General features: G+C 38.8%; 1 protein-coding gene across 1 annotated transcript in view; it reads left to right on the forward strand.

Moving 5' to 3' along the window:
* LOC144371544 (uncharacterized) overlaps positions 1-13,768 on the forward strand; it is a 30,015-nt gene extending 16,247 nt beyond the window's left edge. Inside the window, exons 2-4 of the mRNA XM_078033921.1 lie at positions 7,978-8,104; positions 8,285-8,345; positions 8,917-13,768. Of these exons, the coding sequence (XP_077890047.1) occupies positions 7,978-8,104; positions 8,285-8,345; positions 8,917-10,912 (2,184 nt within the window). The 3' untranslated portion in view covers positions 10,913-13,768. The remainder of the gene's footprint in view (positions 1-7,977; positions 8,105-8,284; positions 8,346-8,916) is intronic.
* Positions 13,769-16,720: the final 2,952 nt, after the last annotated feature.

Here is a 16,720-nt window from a genome sequence, read left to right on the forward strand (position 1 = left end):
TTTGTAAGGCTGTTGTTTGGACAAGGTGACTTTTTTTTTTTTTTTTAAAGAGAGAGAGAGAAGAGAATTTTTTAAATATTTATTTTTCAGTATTTGGCAGACACAAAATCTTTGTTTGTATGTGGTGCTGAGGATCGAACAGGGGCCACATGCCTGCCAGGTGAGCGCCCCACCGCTTGAGCCACATCTCCAGGCCATGGTGACATTTTTATGTCATTGAGTTCTTTCTTTGTTTTTTTTTCTCATTTTTTTTATTGGTTGTTCAAAACATTACAAAACTCTTGACATACGTATTATATAAATTAGATTCAAGTGGGTTATGAACTCCCATTTTTATCCCAATTACAGACTGCAGAATCACATCGGTTACACATCCACGTTTTAACTTGATGCCATATTAGTGACTGCTGTATTCTGCTACCTTTCCTATCCTCTTCTATCCCCCCTCCCATCCCCTCCCGTCTTCTCTCTCTACCCCATCTACTACAATTCATTTCTCTCCTTGTTTTTTTTCCCATTCCCCTCACAACCTCTTATATGTAATTTTGTATAACAATGAGGGTCTCCTTCCATTTCCATGCAATTTCCCTTTTCTCTCCCTTCCCTCCCACCTCATGTCTCTGTTTAATGTTAGTCTTTTCCTCCTGCTCTTCCTCCCTGCTCTGTTCTTAGTTGCTCTCTTTATAGCTCTTTATATCAAAGAATACATTTGGCATTTGTTTTTTAGGGATTGGCTAGCTTCACTTAGCATAATCTGCTCTAATGCCATCCATTTCCCCTCAAATTCCATGATTTTGTCATTTTTTAGTGCTGTGAAATACTCCATTTTGTATAAATGCCCCATTTTTTAAAAAATCCATTCATCTATTGAAGGGCAACTGGGTTGGTTCCAAAGTCTAGCCATTGTGAATTGTGCTGCTATGAACATCGATGTGGTAGTATCCCTGTAGTATGCACTTTTAAGGTCTTCAGGGAATAGTCCGAGAAGGGCAATAGCTGGGTCAAATGGTGGTTCCATTTCCAGCTTTCCCGGAATCTTCATACAGCTTTCCAAATTGGCTGCACCAATTTGCAGTCCCACCAGCAATGTACAAGTGTACCCTTTCCCCACATCCTCACCAGCACTTGTTGTTGCTTGACTTCATAATGGCTGCCAATCTTACTGGAGTGAGATGGTATCTTAGGGTGGTTTTCATTTGCATTTCTCTGACTGCTAGAGATGGTGAGCAGTTTTTCATGTACTTGTTGATTGATTGTATGTCCTCCTCTGAGAAGTGTCTGTTCAGGTCTTTGGCCCATTTGTTGATTGGGTTATTTTTTGTTGTTGTTGTTGTGTTTTTTTTTTTTTTTTTGAGAGAGAGAGAGAGAGAGAGAGAGAGAGAGAGAAAGAGAGAGAGGATTTTTAATATGTATTTATTTTAGTTCTCGGCGGACACAACATTTTTGTTTTGTATGTGGTGCTGAGGGTGGAATCCGGGCCGCATGCACTCCAGGCCAGCGCAATACCACTTGAGCCACATCCCCAGCCCTTATTTGTTTTCTTATTGTTAATTTTTTTGAGTTTCCCAGCACCATTTGTTGAAGATGCTATCCTTCCTCCATTGCATGCTTTTAGCCCCTTTATCAAATATAAGATAGTTGTAATTTTGTGGATTGGTCTCTGTGTCCTCTGTTCTGTACCATTCGTCCACCCGCCTGTTTTGGTACTAGTACCATGCTGTTTTTGTTACTATTGCTCTGTAGTATAGTTCGATCTCTGGTATCGCTATACCGCCTGACTCACACTTCCTGCTTAGAATTGCTTTTGCTATTCTGGGTCTTTTGTTTTTCCATATGAATTTCATAATTGCTTTATCTATTTCTACAAGAAATGCCCTTGGGATTTTGATTGGCATTGCATTGAACCTATAGAGAACTTTGGGTAATATTTCCATTTTGATGATGTTAGTTCTTCATATCCATGAACAGGGTATATTTTTCCATCTTCTAAGGTCTTCTTTGATTTCTGTCTTTAGGGTTCTGTAGTTTTCATTGTATAAATCTTTCACCTCTTTTGTTAGGTTGATTCCCAAGTGTTTTTTTTTTTAAGGATATTGTGAATGGGGTGGTTGTCTGCATTTCCATTTCAGAAGATTTGGCGCTGATATACAGGAATGCCTTTGATTTATGCGTGTTGATTTTATATTTGCTGAATTCATTTATTAACTCTAGTAGTTTCTTTGTAGACCCTGTTGGGTCTGTTAGATATATTATCATATCATCCACAAATAGTGATAATTTAAGTTCTTCTTTTCCTATTTTTATGCCTTTAATTTCTTTCGTCTGTCTAATTGCTTTGGCCAGTGTTTTGAGAACTATATTGAATAGAAGTGGTGAGAGAGGGCATCCCTTTCTTGTTCCAGATTTTAGAGGGAATGCCTTCAGGTTTTCTCCATTCAGAATAATACTAGCCTGAGGTTTAGCATATATAGCTTTTACGATGTTGAGGTAAGATCCTGTTATCCCTAGTTTTTCTAGTATTTTGAACATAAAGGGATGTTGTACTTTGTCGAATGCTTTTTCTGCATCTATCGAGATGATCATGTGGTTCTTTAAGTCTATTGATGTGGTGAATAACATTTATTGATTTCCGTATATTGAACCAGCCTTGCATCCCAGGGATGAATCCTACTTGATCATGGTGCACAATTTTTTTGATATGCTTTTGTATTCGATTTGCCAGGATTTTATTGAGGATTTTTGCATCTAGGTTCATTAGAGATATAGGTCTGTAGTTTTCTTTCTTTGAAGTATCTTTGTCTGATTTCAGTATCAGGGTGATGTTGGTCTCATACAATGAATTTGGAAGATCTTCTTTTTCTGTTTCTTGAAATAACTTGAAAAGTATTGGTATTAATTCTTCTTTGAAGGTTTTGTAAAACTCCGCTGTATATCCATCTGTTCCAGGGCTTTTCTTGGTTGGTAGTCTTTTGATGGCTTCTTCTATTTCCTCCTTTGTCATTGGTCTGTTTCAATTGTGTGTATCTTCCTGACTCTATCTGGGCAAGTCATATGACTTAAGAAATTTATCGATATCTTCACTATCTTCTATTTTATTGGAATATAGGTTTTCAAAATAATTTCTAATTATCTTCTATATTTCTGTAGTATCTGTTTTGATATTGCCTTTTTCATCCCATATGTTGGTAATTTGAGTTCTCTCTCTTCTTCTCTTCGTTAGCATGGCAAATGGTCTGTCGATCTTATTTATTTTTTCAAAGAACCAACTTTTAGTTTTATCAATTTTTTCAATGTTTTTTTTGTTTCAATTTCGTTGATTTCCTTTCTGATTTTAATTATTTCTTGCCTTGTGCTATATTTGCTGTATGTTTTGCTCTTCCTTTTCTAGGGTTTTGAGATGAATTGTGAGTTCATTTATTTGTTGGTTTTTTCTTTTTTTTAGGAATGAACTCCAGGCAATGAATTTCCCCCTTAGAACTACTTTCATTGTGTCCGATAGATTCCGATATGTTGTGTCTGTATTTTCATTTATTTCTAAGAATTTTTTGATTTCCTCCTTTACGTCTTCTGTAACCCATTGATCATTCAGTAACATATTGTTCATTTTCCATGTGATGCAGGATTTTTCCTTCCTTCTTTTATCATTGATTTCCAGTTTCATTTCATTATGATCAGATAAGATGCATGGTATTATCTCCAGCCCTTTATATTTACTAAGAGTTGCCCTATGGCATAATATATGGTCTATCTTTGAGAAGGATCCATGTGCCGCTGAGAAGAACGTGTATCCACTTGATGATGGTTGATATATTCTATATATTTCGGTTAAGTCTAGGTTATTAATTGTGTTATTGAGTTCTACAGTTTCTTTATTCAGCTTTTGTCTGGTGGATCTGATTAAAGGAGAGAGTGGTGTGTCGAAGTCACTGATAATTATTGTGTTGTGGTCCATTTGACTCTTGAACTCGAGGAGAGTTTGTTTTACGAACGTTGCTGCACCATTGTTTGGTGCATACATATTGATAATTGTTATGTCTTGTTGGTGGATGGTTTCTTTTAACAGTATATAGTGGCCTTCTTTATCTCTTTTGATTAACTTAGGTTTGAAGTTGATTTTATTCGATATGAGTATGGCCACTCCTGCTTGCTTCCGAGGACCATGTGAGTGGTATGATTTTTCCCAACCTTTCGCCCTCAGCCTGTGTATGTCTTTTCCTATCATATGAGTCTCCTGAAGGCAGCATATTGTTGGATTCTTTTTTTTAATCCAGGTTACTAGCCTTTGTCTCTTGATTTGTGAATTTAAGCCGTTAACGTTTAAGGTTACTATTGATATATTGTTTGTACTTCCAGACATGCTTATTTATGTATTTATTTTAATATGGCTCGTTTTTCGTTTTTGGTTTTATTTTTTGTTCTTCTTTTTACTGGGTTACCTCCCAATGTTAGTTTTGGGTGTTGTTTTCAATTTCTCTTCTTGTAGTGTTTTGCTCAGAATGCCTTGCAGTGCTTGTTTTCTGGCTGCGAATTCTTTTAACTTTTGTTTATCATGAAATATTTTAATTTCATTGTCAAATCTGAAGCTTAAATTTGTTGGATACAGTATTTTTAGTTGAAATCCATTATTTTTCAGCATTTGAAATACATTGTTTCATGATCTTGTTGCTTTCAACGTCTGTGATGAGAAATCAGCTGTTAACCTAATTGATTTACCCCTGAATGTAATCTACCTTCTTTCTCTCGTAGCTTTTAATATTCTCTCCTTGTTCTGTGTTGGCTATCTTCATAATTATGTGTCTTGGAGTTGATCTATTAGGGTTTTGTATGCTTGGGGTCCTGTAGGCTTCCAGGATTTGGCAATCCATTCCATCTTTCATATCTGGGAAGTTTTCTAGGATTCTTTCATTTAATAAGTTGTTCATTCCTTTGGTTTGAATCTGAATACCTTCTTCTATCCCGATGACTCTCAAGTTTGTTTCTTTTTTATAACATCCCATATTTCTTGGATAGATTGCTGGTGATTTTTTAGCATCCTTTCTGTGTTGACTATATTCTTCTGAAGTTGATACACTTTGTCTTCAGTGTCTGATGTTCTGACTTCTATTTGCTCTAGTCTATTTGTAATATTCTCGTTTGAGTTTTTAATTTGGTTTATGGTTTCCTGCATTTCTAGGATTACTGTTTGATTTTTAAAAAAAATCTCTATCTCCTAGTATAGGTCATTCTTTGCCATTTGAATTTGCCTATTTAATTCATTTTCAAAGTATACTTTCATTGTTTGGACTTGCTGTCTAAAGTCTTCTCTAAGATTCTGTTCCATCTGAGTTAGGTATGCCTTGAGTTCTTTCTCTGTCCATTTTTCTGAAGCCTCTAGGTTCTCCTGTGAATTTAAACTTTCCTGCATTGTTTGTAGTCCTTTTTTCCCTTATTTTTTCATGGTGCTCACGTTGCTTTCCAACTCTGTTTGACTGCTGTGTTTCTGTTTTCTTCTTTAAATTTGTTTTGGTTTTCATAGTTCCAATATCTCTCCTTTGTGTTGGGAGACAATGTTCAGAGATGTTGGGTTTAATTGTGCTTAAGGTAAATTCATTAGTTTCATTAGAGGACTACAGAATTTGATGGCATGTATAGAATTGAGGTTTGAACGTAGGACTTTATGATGAGGTCGGGTGCTTTGATGGTATGGAGGTTAGTATATGTTAGCTTCTTTGGGGGGTTGCTCAAATGCAGGCGGATATTAACAAGAGAATAGACAGGAGTACATGGGGGTAGTTAAGGGCTTAGTCAGACTATGGACTGTTTCGTAGGATTCATCTATTTTCATTTAGTAAGTTGTACATAATCTGCGTGGTCATGCTTATGAGGAAAGATGGGGAAAAAGTAAGGAAGCAAACCAAGAAAGACAGAGGGAAAGAGGAAAGAAAGAGAAAAGAATAGAAAAGAAAAGGATATGATAATAAAAAATAATAAAATGCAGTAAAATAGAAATTACATTTAAAAAAATAATAGTATAATTGTAGAAAAGAAAAAAAAGAAAATTAAAAAAAAATTTAAAAAAATTAAAAGAAAAAGTGACACTGTTAGGCTTCTATTTTCTTCACTTCTAATAGGTGGTGCTGTGCTTTTGGGGCCAAGATTTTGTCCTCTGGCTATAGGAAACAGTCTGTGTGAGACCTCTCCCTCCTCCCCCCACTGGTGTCTCTCAAAACCTGTTAGCTTAGGTTAATTCCTGGTTTCTAGTCACCTGGCTTCTCCTGTCAGCCAGGTCTATCCCCGTGTGGTACCTCTCGGCAGTGCAAACTACACTCTGTGCCTGCAGTTTCCTGGACATGGAGTGCGGCTGTTGGGAACCGGCACCTTATTGTTTTGATTTCCTCCAATAGCCCCTCCTCCTAGAGCTGGCGAAACAGGTTTTGTTTTCGCCGCTGGTGGGAGGGAGAAGTTGGAGGTCAGGTGCCTTTGCCTTTCCCCCACACGCTACTCAGATTCACTCTGTTAATCACGCCCCCAGAAAGCCGGGGAGAGATTTTATGTGATTTCTCTGCTGTATGAAATATGGAAAATGGTTTTAATGTCACAGACCTGTTCTATCACAAAATGAGATGCGATCAGTCGAAAATTGGCAATGGTGACGTCAGCTCTCCAAGATGGTGGCCGCTGGCTTCCTCGGTGGTCTGACCAGTGTGGAGGACAGGACTGGACTGCTTCCTTCCCCTGTCTCAAACCCAGAATTCAGCACTGAGCACAGTGAGGGCACTGAGCACAGTGAGGGCACAGCCAGAAGAAGCCCGCAGAATCAGCAGCGCCTTATCTCTGTGCGTTGCTAGCTCGCTGTTTCCCGGTGAGCGCCGCAGTCTCTAGCAGCGCTGCAAGTCGCTGAATAAGCAGCTTGAGTCTCTGTGTGAACAAATTGCCTGCGGTTGAGCCCCAGTAACCGATCCTCGGGCGATGGAAATCCTTCCTCTAGGTTTTGGTGCACCCCAATTTTGCTGGAAATTCCTAACAAGATAGCTTTTGGCCGTTCTAACTCGTCATTCACCCGCACAGTGTCGCGGTACACGGGGGTGATGCACTCCATCCGTTGCCATCTTCCAAGTCCTCATTGAGTTATTTCTAAGACACGTGCCATCTTTCCACTTACCCCATTCTGCTTTGACACTAACCACAAGAAACTATCAAATTGTTGTGTTTATTAATAAATAAATTAAATTAGTCAGATAGAGAACTCATGTTTGTGTTGGTCATTTAATAGTAACCTAGTTGACTAAATTTGTTTTGGAGTAAAGCACCTGCAAACTTCTAGTTGTTCTTAGTGTAATCACACAGAATGAGCTCAATCTCCAGTTAACACATTGTGACCACCTGTGTGAAATGTTGTGTAAATGTTGTTTATGAAGGAATCTCCTTAGTGACCCCATGCCCAGAGGGTGGGAGTGGGCGCTGGTTCTAGGCATTTCTTTAAGTATGGAACAATAGACTTTCAGAGGAAACAAGACATCAGTAAATACCATGTTTCCTATATAAACCATGTAGGTACAGGGAGCCACTGTCGTTGACAGGATCTCTCTCAAATGCTTAGTTTCATGATTCCTGCATTTTTCTACTCATCACCTTTCTTTTCTAAAGATAAGTACTATCAGAAGTGCTTATATTAGCTCTGTACCACACAGGACGTTTCTAGGACATGTAATAGAGGTGCAACCATTAAAGAAGTTAGGAGTGATCTGGGAGCCTGTCTTAGTTCCTGTGAACTCCCCAAAGGAAGGGTATAAATCACTATGATGTTTGCCTTCTGAGTAGCCAATTTCTAGTGTTGGAATGGGTGTAAGAAATTGAGTGCAGTAAAGATTTGATGGACCAAATCATGGAATTAATCAGGAGGCCAGGGAATCATGTGAACATCATGCATGTTGAGTGCAGATTTCTCATGCTGTCAATCTTTCCTGGCCTGCACTATGCATTTGTGGGATATTTCAGATCTCAGTGACCTTTGAGGATGTGGCTGTGAACTTCACCAAGGAGGAGTGGGCTTTTCTGGATGCTTCCCAGAAGAACCTTTACAGAGATGTGATGCTGGAAGTCCTCAGAAACCTGGCTTCTATAGGTAATAATGATGGTTTTAGAATTAATCAAATTGAGAACTCATGTTTATTTTGGTCATTTATGTAGAAGTTGAAAAGGAAATCAGTTGGTGAATTATTGAAGCATAAATGGCACCTACAATTTGGCAAAGCATTTCTAACTCCTAAATATTCATAAAGATTGTTATGTTGTCTCATTTTAGGAAACAAGTGGGAAGACAAGACCACTGAAGATCAGATTGAAAACTGTGGAAGCAACCTAAGGTAACTGTACTCACAAGAGGAATTCGTGAGGGAATCTGAGAACTCTCATAGAATTTTTAAAGCAAACCACCCGAAGAAGTATGCATAATTTGAAATGTATTTATTCTTATAATATTTTTACCAGAAATATGTACTTATTTGTAACAGGTATTCAGTCTTTTCAAAGTATTTGACATGCAAAAAGTAGTATGAAATTGCACATGTGAATATGACTATGTGAATAATAGCCATAGAGAAGCTGTGTTGCAAAGGATTGTTTCCTTTCAATCTCTTTTATTTTCAGGCAACTTTAACAAGTCAGAAAATCTAGCCTTTACGTGATGTTGGTAGAAATGTAAAGACCTATAAATAAATAGAAAACTGTGAATGAGTTAGGTATCAATTATGTGCTGGTCACTTCTTCTTCAAAGAAGTCCTATGGTAAACTTCAAACTTTCCCCACAGAATAGTGTGGGGAAACCTTCCAATCGATTCCAATTCTTAATCAAACAAAGAAAAGTTTTAATAGAGTAAATCCATGTGACTTCATTATGTGTGCAAAAGATTTCATATGTCCTTCTTTCCTTCATAGGCACATCACATCTCACTCTCGACACAAATACTATAAGCGTGAAGAATATGAAGAGAAGCCATGTGAATTTAAACAATATAGGAAATCTCTGGTTTCTCTCGAAAGTGTTGACACACAAATGTTGTTACAAACTGGAAACAGACCACATGAAAGTACAGTATGTGGGAAAGTCATCAGTTATTCCAGTGACATTCAAAGACATGAAGAAACTCATACTGGGGGACAACCCTATGAATGCCAACAATGTGGTGAAGCCTCTTCTTCTCTCCCAGGTGTTCAAGGACACATGATAATACACAGTGGAGATAAACCTTTTCAATGTGAGGTATGTGGGAAAGGCTTTCATTTCTCCTCTTTATTTAGAAGATATGAAAGAACTGATTCTGGAGAGAAACTCTATGAATGTAAACAAGATGGTCGAACCTTTATTTCACAGACAAGTCTTCAAAAGCACAGGATCACACACACAGGGAATGCACATTTCAAATGTAAGGTATGTGGGAAAGACTTTGCTTATCCCAGATTACTTAGAATACATCAGAAAACACATACTGGAGAGAAGCCCTATGAATGTAAGCAGTGTGGCAACGCCTTTGCCAGATCTGGTGACCTTCACATACATGAAAGAACTCACACTGGAGAGAAGCCCTATGTATGTACGCAGTGTGGCAAAGCCTTTGCTACATCCCGTCAGCTTTATAAACATGGAAGAATGCATACCGGAGAAAAGCCCTATGAATGTGAACAATGTGGGAAAGCCTTTACTTGGTCCTCTCACCTTCACTCACATGGAAGAACACATACTGGAGAAAAGCCCTATGAATGCAAACAATGTGGAAAAGCCTTTGCTACATCCTCTGAGCTTAAAAGACATGGAAGAACACACACTGGAGAGAAGCCCTATGAATGTAAGCAGTGTGGCAAAGCCTTTGCCAGATCTGGTGACCTTCACATACATAAAAGAACTCATAGTGGAGAGAAGCCCTATGTATGTACGCAGTGTGGCAAAGCCTTTGCTACATCCCGTCAGCTTCATAAACATGGAAGAATGCATACCGGAGAAAAGCCCTATGAATGTGAACAATGTGGGAAAGCCTTTACTTGGTCCTCTCACCTTCACTCACATGGAAGAACACATACTGGAGAAAAGCCCTATGAATGCAAACAATGTGGAAAAGCCTTTGCTACATCCTCTGAGCTTAAAAGACATGGAAGAACTCATACTGGAGAGAAGCCCTATGAATGCAAACAATATGGAAAAGCATTTGCTGCATCCCATATGCTTCATGCACATGGAAGAACACACACTGGAGAGAAGCCCTATGAATGTCAGCAGTGTGGAAAAGCCTTTGCTAGTTCTAGTCACCTTCAGATTCATGGAAGAACACATACTAGAAAGAAACCCTTTGGATGTCAACAATGTGGAAAAACATTTGCTTCATCCCTTTATCTTCGCATACATGGAAGAATGCATACCGGAGAAAAGCCCTATGAATGTGAACAATGTGGGAAAGCCTTTACTCAGTCCTCTCACCTTCACTCACATGAACGAACTCATACTGGAGAGAAGCCCTATGAATGTAAGCGGTGTGGGAAAGCCTTTTCTAGATCCAGTGAACTTCAAATACATGGAAGAGTGCATACTGGAGAGAAGCCCTATGAATGTAAGCAGTGTGGCAAAGCCTTTGCCAGATCTGGTGACCTTCACATACATAAAAGAATTCATACTGGAGAGAAGCCCTATGTATGTAAGCAGTGTGGCAAAGCCTTTACTACATCCCCTCAGCTTCATAAACATGGAAGAACACATACTGGAGAGAAGCCCTATGAATGCAAACAATGTGGAAAAGCCTTTGCTACATCCTATCAGCTTAACAGACATGGAAGAACACACACTGGAGAGAAGCCCTATGAATGTCAACAATGTGGAAAAGCCTACACTACTGCCTCTTACCTTCGGATGCATAAACACACTCATACTGGAGAGAAGCCCTAAGAATGTAGGCAGTGTGACAAAGCCTTTGCTACATCCCGTCAGCTTCATAAACATGGAAGAACACACACTGGAGAGAAGCCCTCTGAATGTCAAGAATGTGGAAAAGCCTACACTACTGCCTCTTACCTTCGGATGCATAAACACACTCATACTGGAGAGAAGCCCTATGAATGTAAGCGGTGTGGGAAAGCCTTTGCTAGATCCAGTGACCTTCATAGACATGGAAGAATGTATACTGGAGAGAAGCCCAATGAATGTCAACAACGTGGAGAAGCCTTTGCCACATCTTGTCGGCTTCACACATGTGAAAGAACACATGCTGCATAGAAATCGTATGCATGAAAACAATTGGTAAACTCTTCTGTTATTACTGTTTCACTCATATACATGTAGGAAGTTTACTGGAGAGAAATCCTTTGAATGTGAAATATGGTAAATCAATATTTCATGTCATCCTCAAAGACAAGAGAGGCTCACACTGCTGAAAATGTGTGTGTGTGTGTGTGTGTGTGTGTGTGTGTGTGTGTGTGTGTGTGAGATAGAGAGAGATCAATCAATCCATCCACTGGGGATTTAGTCTGGGGGTGCTCTACCACTGAGCTACATTCCAGTTCCTTTTTACTTTTTATTTTGAGACAGGGACTTGCTGAGTTTCTTAGGGTCTTCCTAAGGTGCCGAGCCTAGCCTCCAACATTGATTCTTCAGAATCAGCCTCTCGAGTCTCATGAATTAAAGGCATACACCACCACATCCAACTGAATAACTCCTTAAATGTGAAAAATATCACAAAATCATTCCATTTTCCCTGTTGCCTTCAAAGCCATTTCACTCACATTGAAAAACAAACCCTCTGAATTTGGGGGATATGCTACATTCTGTCAGCTTCATTTCCTTTCTTATATATGAAAACACTCATGCAGAGAAGCCCTGTGAATGTGAGAAATGTGGGAAATCTTCTAGTTTTCTCATTTTTTCCCTAAGGTCTGGGAATATTGTTTTGGAATAAAAAGAATAAATCCTATGCAAGTAAGAAATATAAAGGGTTCAGCTGTTCTAGTTTTGTTCAGTTGTATGAAAGGAGTCATACTGTAGAAAATGCTGAGGTTAAGCCATGTGGGGCAGTGTTCAGCTTTGAGAGTTTTCTCCAAAGGCATAAAAGAATTCACATCTGTGAAAATCCTTTTTCTATCTTGAAAAATTACAGTAACACTTTCAACTGTCCTGGTCCCTTTGAACAGCATTTAAGAAATCACACTGGAGAAAAGCCCTGTATGTAGAAATGTGGTGAGAACTTTGCTTGTTTCAGACCCCTTTGAATTTGTTCAGACTTGAGGAAAATTTTATTTCATTTATTTATTTATTTGGAGATAACCACTGTAGCTGTGTGAAAATGGTGTGTGCCTTCATTTCGTTTCTTTTTTTCTTTTTTTTTTTTTAATGTATTCAGAGGTAACAAAACTGCACCCTGGGTTGGAGGGGAGCATTGCACGAGTATGAAAATTTGAACGCAACATGTTTTTCTGGGTTAAGTCTCTCTTATTGTTAGATTCCATTTTCCTATATTTTAAGTCTTTTGTGTCTAATATTTCATTACATATTGTGTATGTTAGTTTAGGCCTCTCCACTCCAGCCTTTGGTACAGATTGGTGAAATGGCTCTTCTGAACTTCTTTCCTCTCTTTCTTGTTCATATTTCACCCAGGAGTGCTCTACCACTGAGTTTCTCCACAGTCCTTTTAATTGTTATTTTTTGAGATGGGAAGAGGCTGGCTGCTGGGACCATAGGGATGTGTCTGTGTACCCTGCAGCTGGCCTCTTCCTTTTCCTTGATTGCTTATTGATCTGTTGATGACTCTGGGACCACCACTCTTGTCACTTGTGCTTGTTCTAAGGCTCATGTAATGTGCTGTATGTAGGCACATTAAAGAGAATTATAAAACAATGTCATTTGTGTATATTGTTTAGAGAGGCACTTTCTCAAAATATATTTTGCTCTATTCTTGAGTTGCTTTCTCTTTTCTTTTCCAAGTTCTGGGGACCGAATCCTGCCTTGTGCATGCTAGTCTGGCATTCTAGCACTGAACGCTTTGTAGCTCAGGTGGTGAGTTTGCTGCAGCTGTGAGTGTGGACCCCACAAATAACCACATCAGCAGATGTAGCTCTGCAGGTGTTTCCTCCACAATTGCAGCTGATCTCTTCCTTTTTAAAGGTCTTTTATACCAGTGAATTATTTTTTAAAAAACTACATCCAATTTAGGTTTTCTCCCCATGAATAATACTTAGGTGGAATATGCCAGAAAACCGAGGCTTGATTTCTCTCTGTGTTTTAGAGTACCTCAGTAGCCCTGGAAAAAATTGTGTGATGGTTTTCTTAACACACACTACATGACCAAAGGCTTGGTAAGGAGCATCCCATTCTGATGTCCTAATATAGCGGCTCTCCCTTCTCCACCAAATAATCTTAAATAAACTTCTCAAGAGACCTTCACCATAATTTTCTTTCAACAGAATGTCAAGAAAAGATTTTGCAAAGATCTCAATGTGGGTTGTAACACAGACTTCTGCTTTTGTGGCAAAGCTTGGAAGACCTCTGACCAATCTCACAATTGGTACACAAAGCACTTTCTGTGAACTAATCAAAACAACAACAACAACAAAACCTTTATGTATACCCCTACAAAAAATATAAACCTCCATCCGTGTCCCAATGGATGTAAGTAAGATGAATGAAATTCCAAGCAGTGAACCAAAAAATATTAAGTGATACCCCTCAGAACCTAATCAATGTGCTCCTGGAACATTCCTTGGGTGTCTAGCCTCATGTGCCCTACATCACTAATAAAGCTACAGCCTCCAATCAGGTGATATTGTGCAGTACTTGCTGTGGAGTGGGCTGTTTCTGCTCAGGCTAAAGGATTCAGTTACTTGACCCAAGGATTCAAAGCCTCCTGAGCAAAACCTCACCCACAACCTATTCAGGTGTCATGGATCATGTGTGATCATTGGTAAGAGTTCCTTACATACTTGTGTCCAAATGTTGAAGTTTGCCAACATGCCAAAGATGGGTTGATTGTCACTGCTATCTCTGTTCCAGCCTTTTGCTGTGTCTCAATGCTCATTTGGAAAGGAAGGCCAAAAGAGTGTGCTGTGGCCCTTCTGTTTTTGATAAATACGGCCTAAGCCATCCTGTAAAACTTCTTCTTTAAAAGATAGTTTTGAACACTTCCCAGGATTTCCAAAAACTTTCTTTGCAGCTAATGAGTCAGTGTGGCAATTTCCTAGTTTTACAACTTTGATTTAGAAGAAATATTGCATAGAGGTGTGTGAGCACTTGACGCAGTCTGGACTTCTTTGTAATAAATCCATTTGCCAAAGGCAGTAGTTGCAGGCTTGCTCCTGGGCAGTGTGAGGGACTGGAGTGAAGCAGCTGTCCTGGGGTGTGGGCATTTTTTGTAGGAGTTCAGTCTTGGTGAGTACCTCAGTGTAGGAATCAGACTCCTAGGAGGGCTACAGAATCTCCTGACAGGACCTGCCTGTCCCTTTTGGACAGTAGTGGTGTCATGTGAGCTGGCAGGTGGATGGCTACCTTCTGGTGGATTTGGGTTTGTAGCTGAGCAAATAGTGAGAATGTACAATGATTAAATGAGAATTAAAATATTCTTTGTCATACCAAAGACATAATTTGGGGGCCAAACATAATAACAAGTAACCTCTTGGACCTTGAATCACATATTTTCCTTCATGTATGCATTTTCTCACAAACTTTTGTAGTGTGATGCTTATGTGGAACAAACTGCGATAAACATGGAGAGGTTTATTTAATGGTACAGTGTACTAGAAGTTTTAAAGATTTGCAGCAGGCTTAGATTCCACTATTGTTCAAATTTTATGAAACACTCTGAAATTCTCAAAATTCTTGAGAATCCCCAGGTGCTGTGGCATACACCTGAAATACCAGTGCCTAAGATTCTGAGGCAGGAGGATTGTGATTTTTTTTTTTAACTTTTTTAAAGAGAGAAAGAATTTTTTAATATTCATTTTTTAGTTTTCAGTGGACACAACATCTTTATTTTATTTTTATGTGGTGCTGAGGATTGAACCTAGCACCCCACGCATGCCAGGTGAGCACGCTAACATTTGAGCCACATCCCCAGCCCATCTTTTCATTTTTCTTAAAAAGTTATATATATCAATTTTTTTTCTTAAGAATCAAACCCAGTGCCTCCCACATGGTAGGCACATTGTCAACCTCTGAGCCACAACCTTAGCCCAAGGGTTGTGATTTGTAAGGTGGCCTCCCTGGATAACAAGGAGTAAAGAACTCAGTGAGACCCTGTCTCTAAGAAGGAACTCAAATAATAAATAAAAAAGAAGGCTGGGAGGTGGCTGAGTGGTTGAGTGCCACTGAGTTTGATTCACAGTACTCCAAAGAAAAATGCATTAGGAACCAAGTTTTAATAAACCGTATGATGGGTGGACGGGCTTGTCCATTATATTGTTTTCTTCTTTGGATTCTTAGGCATGGTTTACTACTTCAGGAACTCTGTAAAATTCACCAATTCAATATAAAGCAAGTGTATGGTTTTAAAAAATAATAATATAGCGAGGTCCATGAGGGGCAGCTTGCTGCTCTGGGAACCTCAGTAATTGGTAGTCATCACAAGTGGCCATAATGTCCTTATCATACAGAGTTTGTGAAAGCTTCTATTGTGCAGGAGTCTCTGAAGGTGCTAAAAGTGCCTGTCTTTTCAGAGCCTTTTGGTGGAGGAATTCCACATGGAGGTTTCTGATTTATAGATGATGTCATTGGGGAGCTCAAGTGAAACTGATAAGTGAAGAACACATTGCCACATGGTGTAGAGCAGCCTAAAAGGTGTCAGATTTTCTTGTCTTCAAGGAGTGTGTCAAGCAACCTTGGAGGAGGATGTCAGCAATTTACGATGTGCTCCTGCAAAAACGTCTCTGCTCAGGTCATTTGTTAAAAGCTGATGAGTAGTCTGAAAATTTATTTGGTCCTGTTAGTGATAAGGACAATTTGCATTAGAATGCTATTGAAACAGAGAAAACAGAAAATGTTAGCCATTTCTGAGGCCAAAATATATACCAGTTGTTGATTAGATAGGATTAGTAATTTTCATTATATTTGGTATTGGGTATGGATACTTACAGACGGGACCAGATCATCAAAGTAGCAGTAATCTACCCAAGGCTAATGTTGAGATAGAGAATATCTGTATTTCTGTAGTTGGTATTTTATTTTTTCCTCTGTAATTATCAGTGACTGTGTTTAAACATTTCAGGATGCCCAGATAGAACTCTAATTTTTCCATATTTAATGAATTAGAAAATGTTAGACTATTAAATATTCTGAGAAGTACATCAGATTTTATAGGAATTTTTAGTTTGCATATACCTTATTTTAACATATCAAAAAACATATGAAGTGATTTAATTAGAGATTGATGGTTTTTATTTATTTATTTTTTGCTACTGGGGATTGCTGCGGCAAGTGTGGCCAAACTAGCAGGTTCTGCCAAGGTTTGATGGGACAGTGGAAGAAATAAAGAGTCACACACGCAGAAGATGCAACATCTGGGATCGGGTGGAGCACTGCTCTATGATGGAGCAGCAGGTCTAAAGAATTATACCAGGGGGACTGGGGATGTGGCTCAAGTGGTAGTGCGTTCACCTGGCATGTGTGGGGCACTAGGTTTGATCCTTAGCACTACATATAAATGAAATACAAGATGTTGTGTCCACCAAAAACTAAAAATATAAATGAACAAATATTAAAAATTATCTCTCTTTA

This window comes from Ictidomys tridecemlineatus, chromosome 16 (genome assembly GCF_052094955.1).
Source record: "Ictidomys tridecemlineatus isolate mIctTri1 chromosome 16, mIctTri1.hap1, whole genome shotgun sequence".
NCBI classification, from domain to species: Eukaryota; Metazoa; Chordata; class Mammalia; order Rodentia; family Sciuridae; genus Ictidomys; species Ictidomys tridecemlineatus.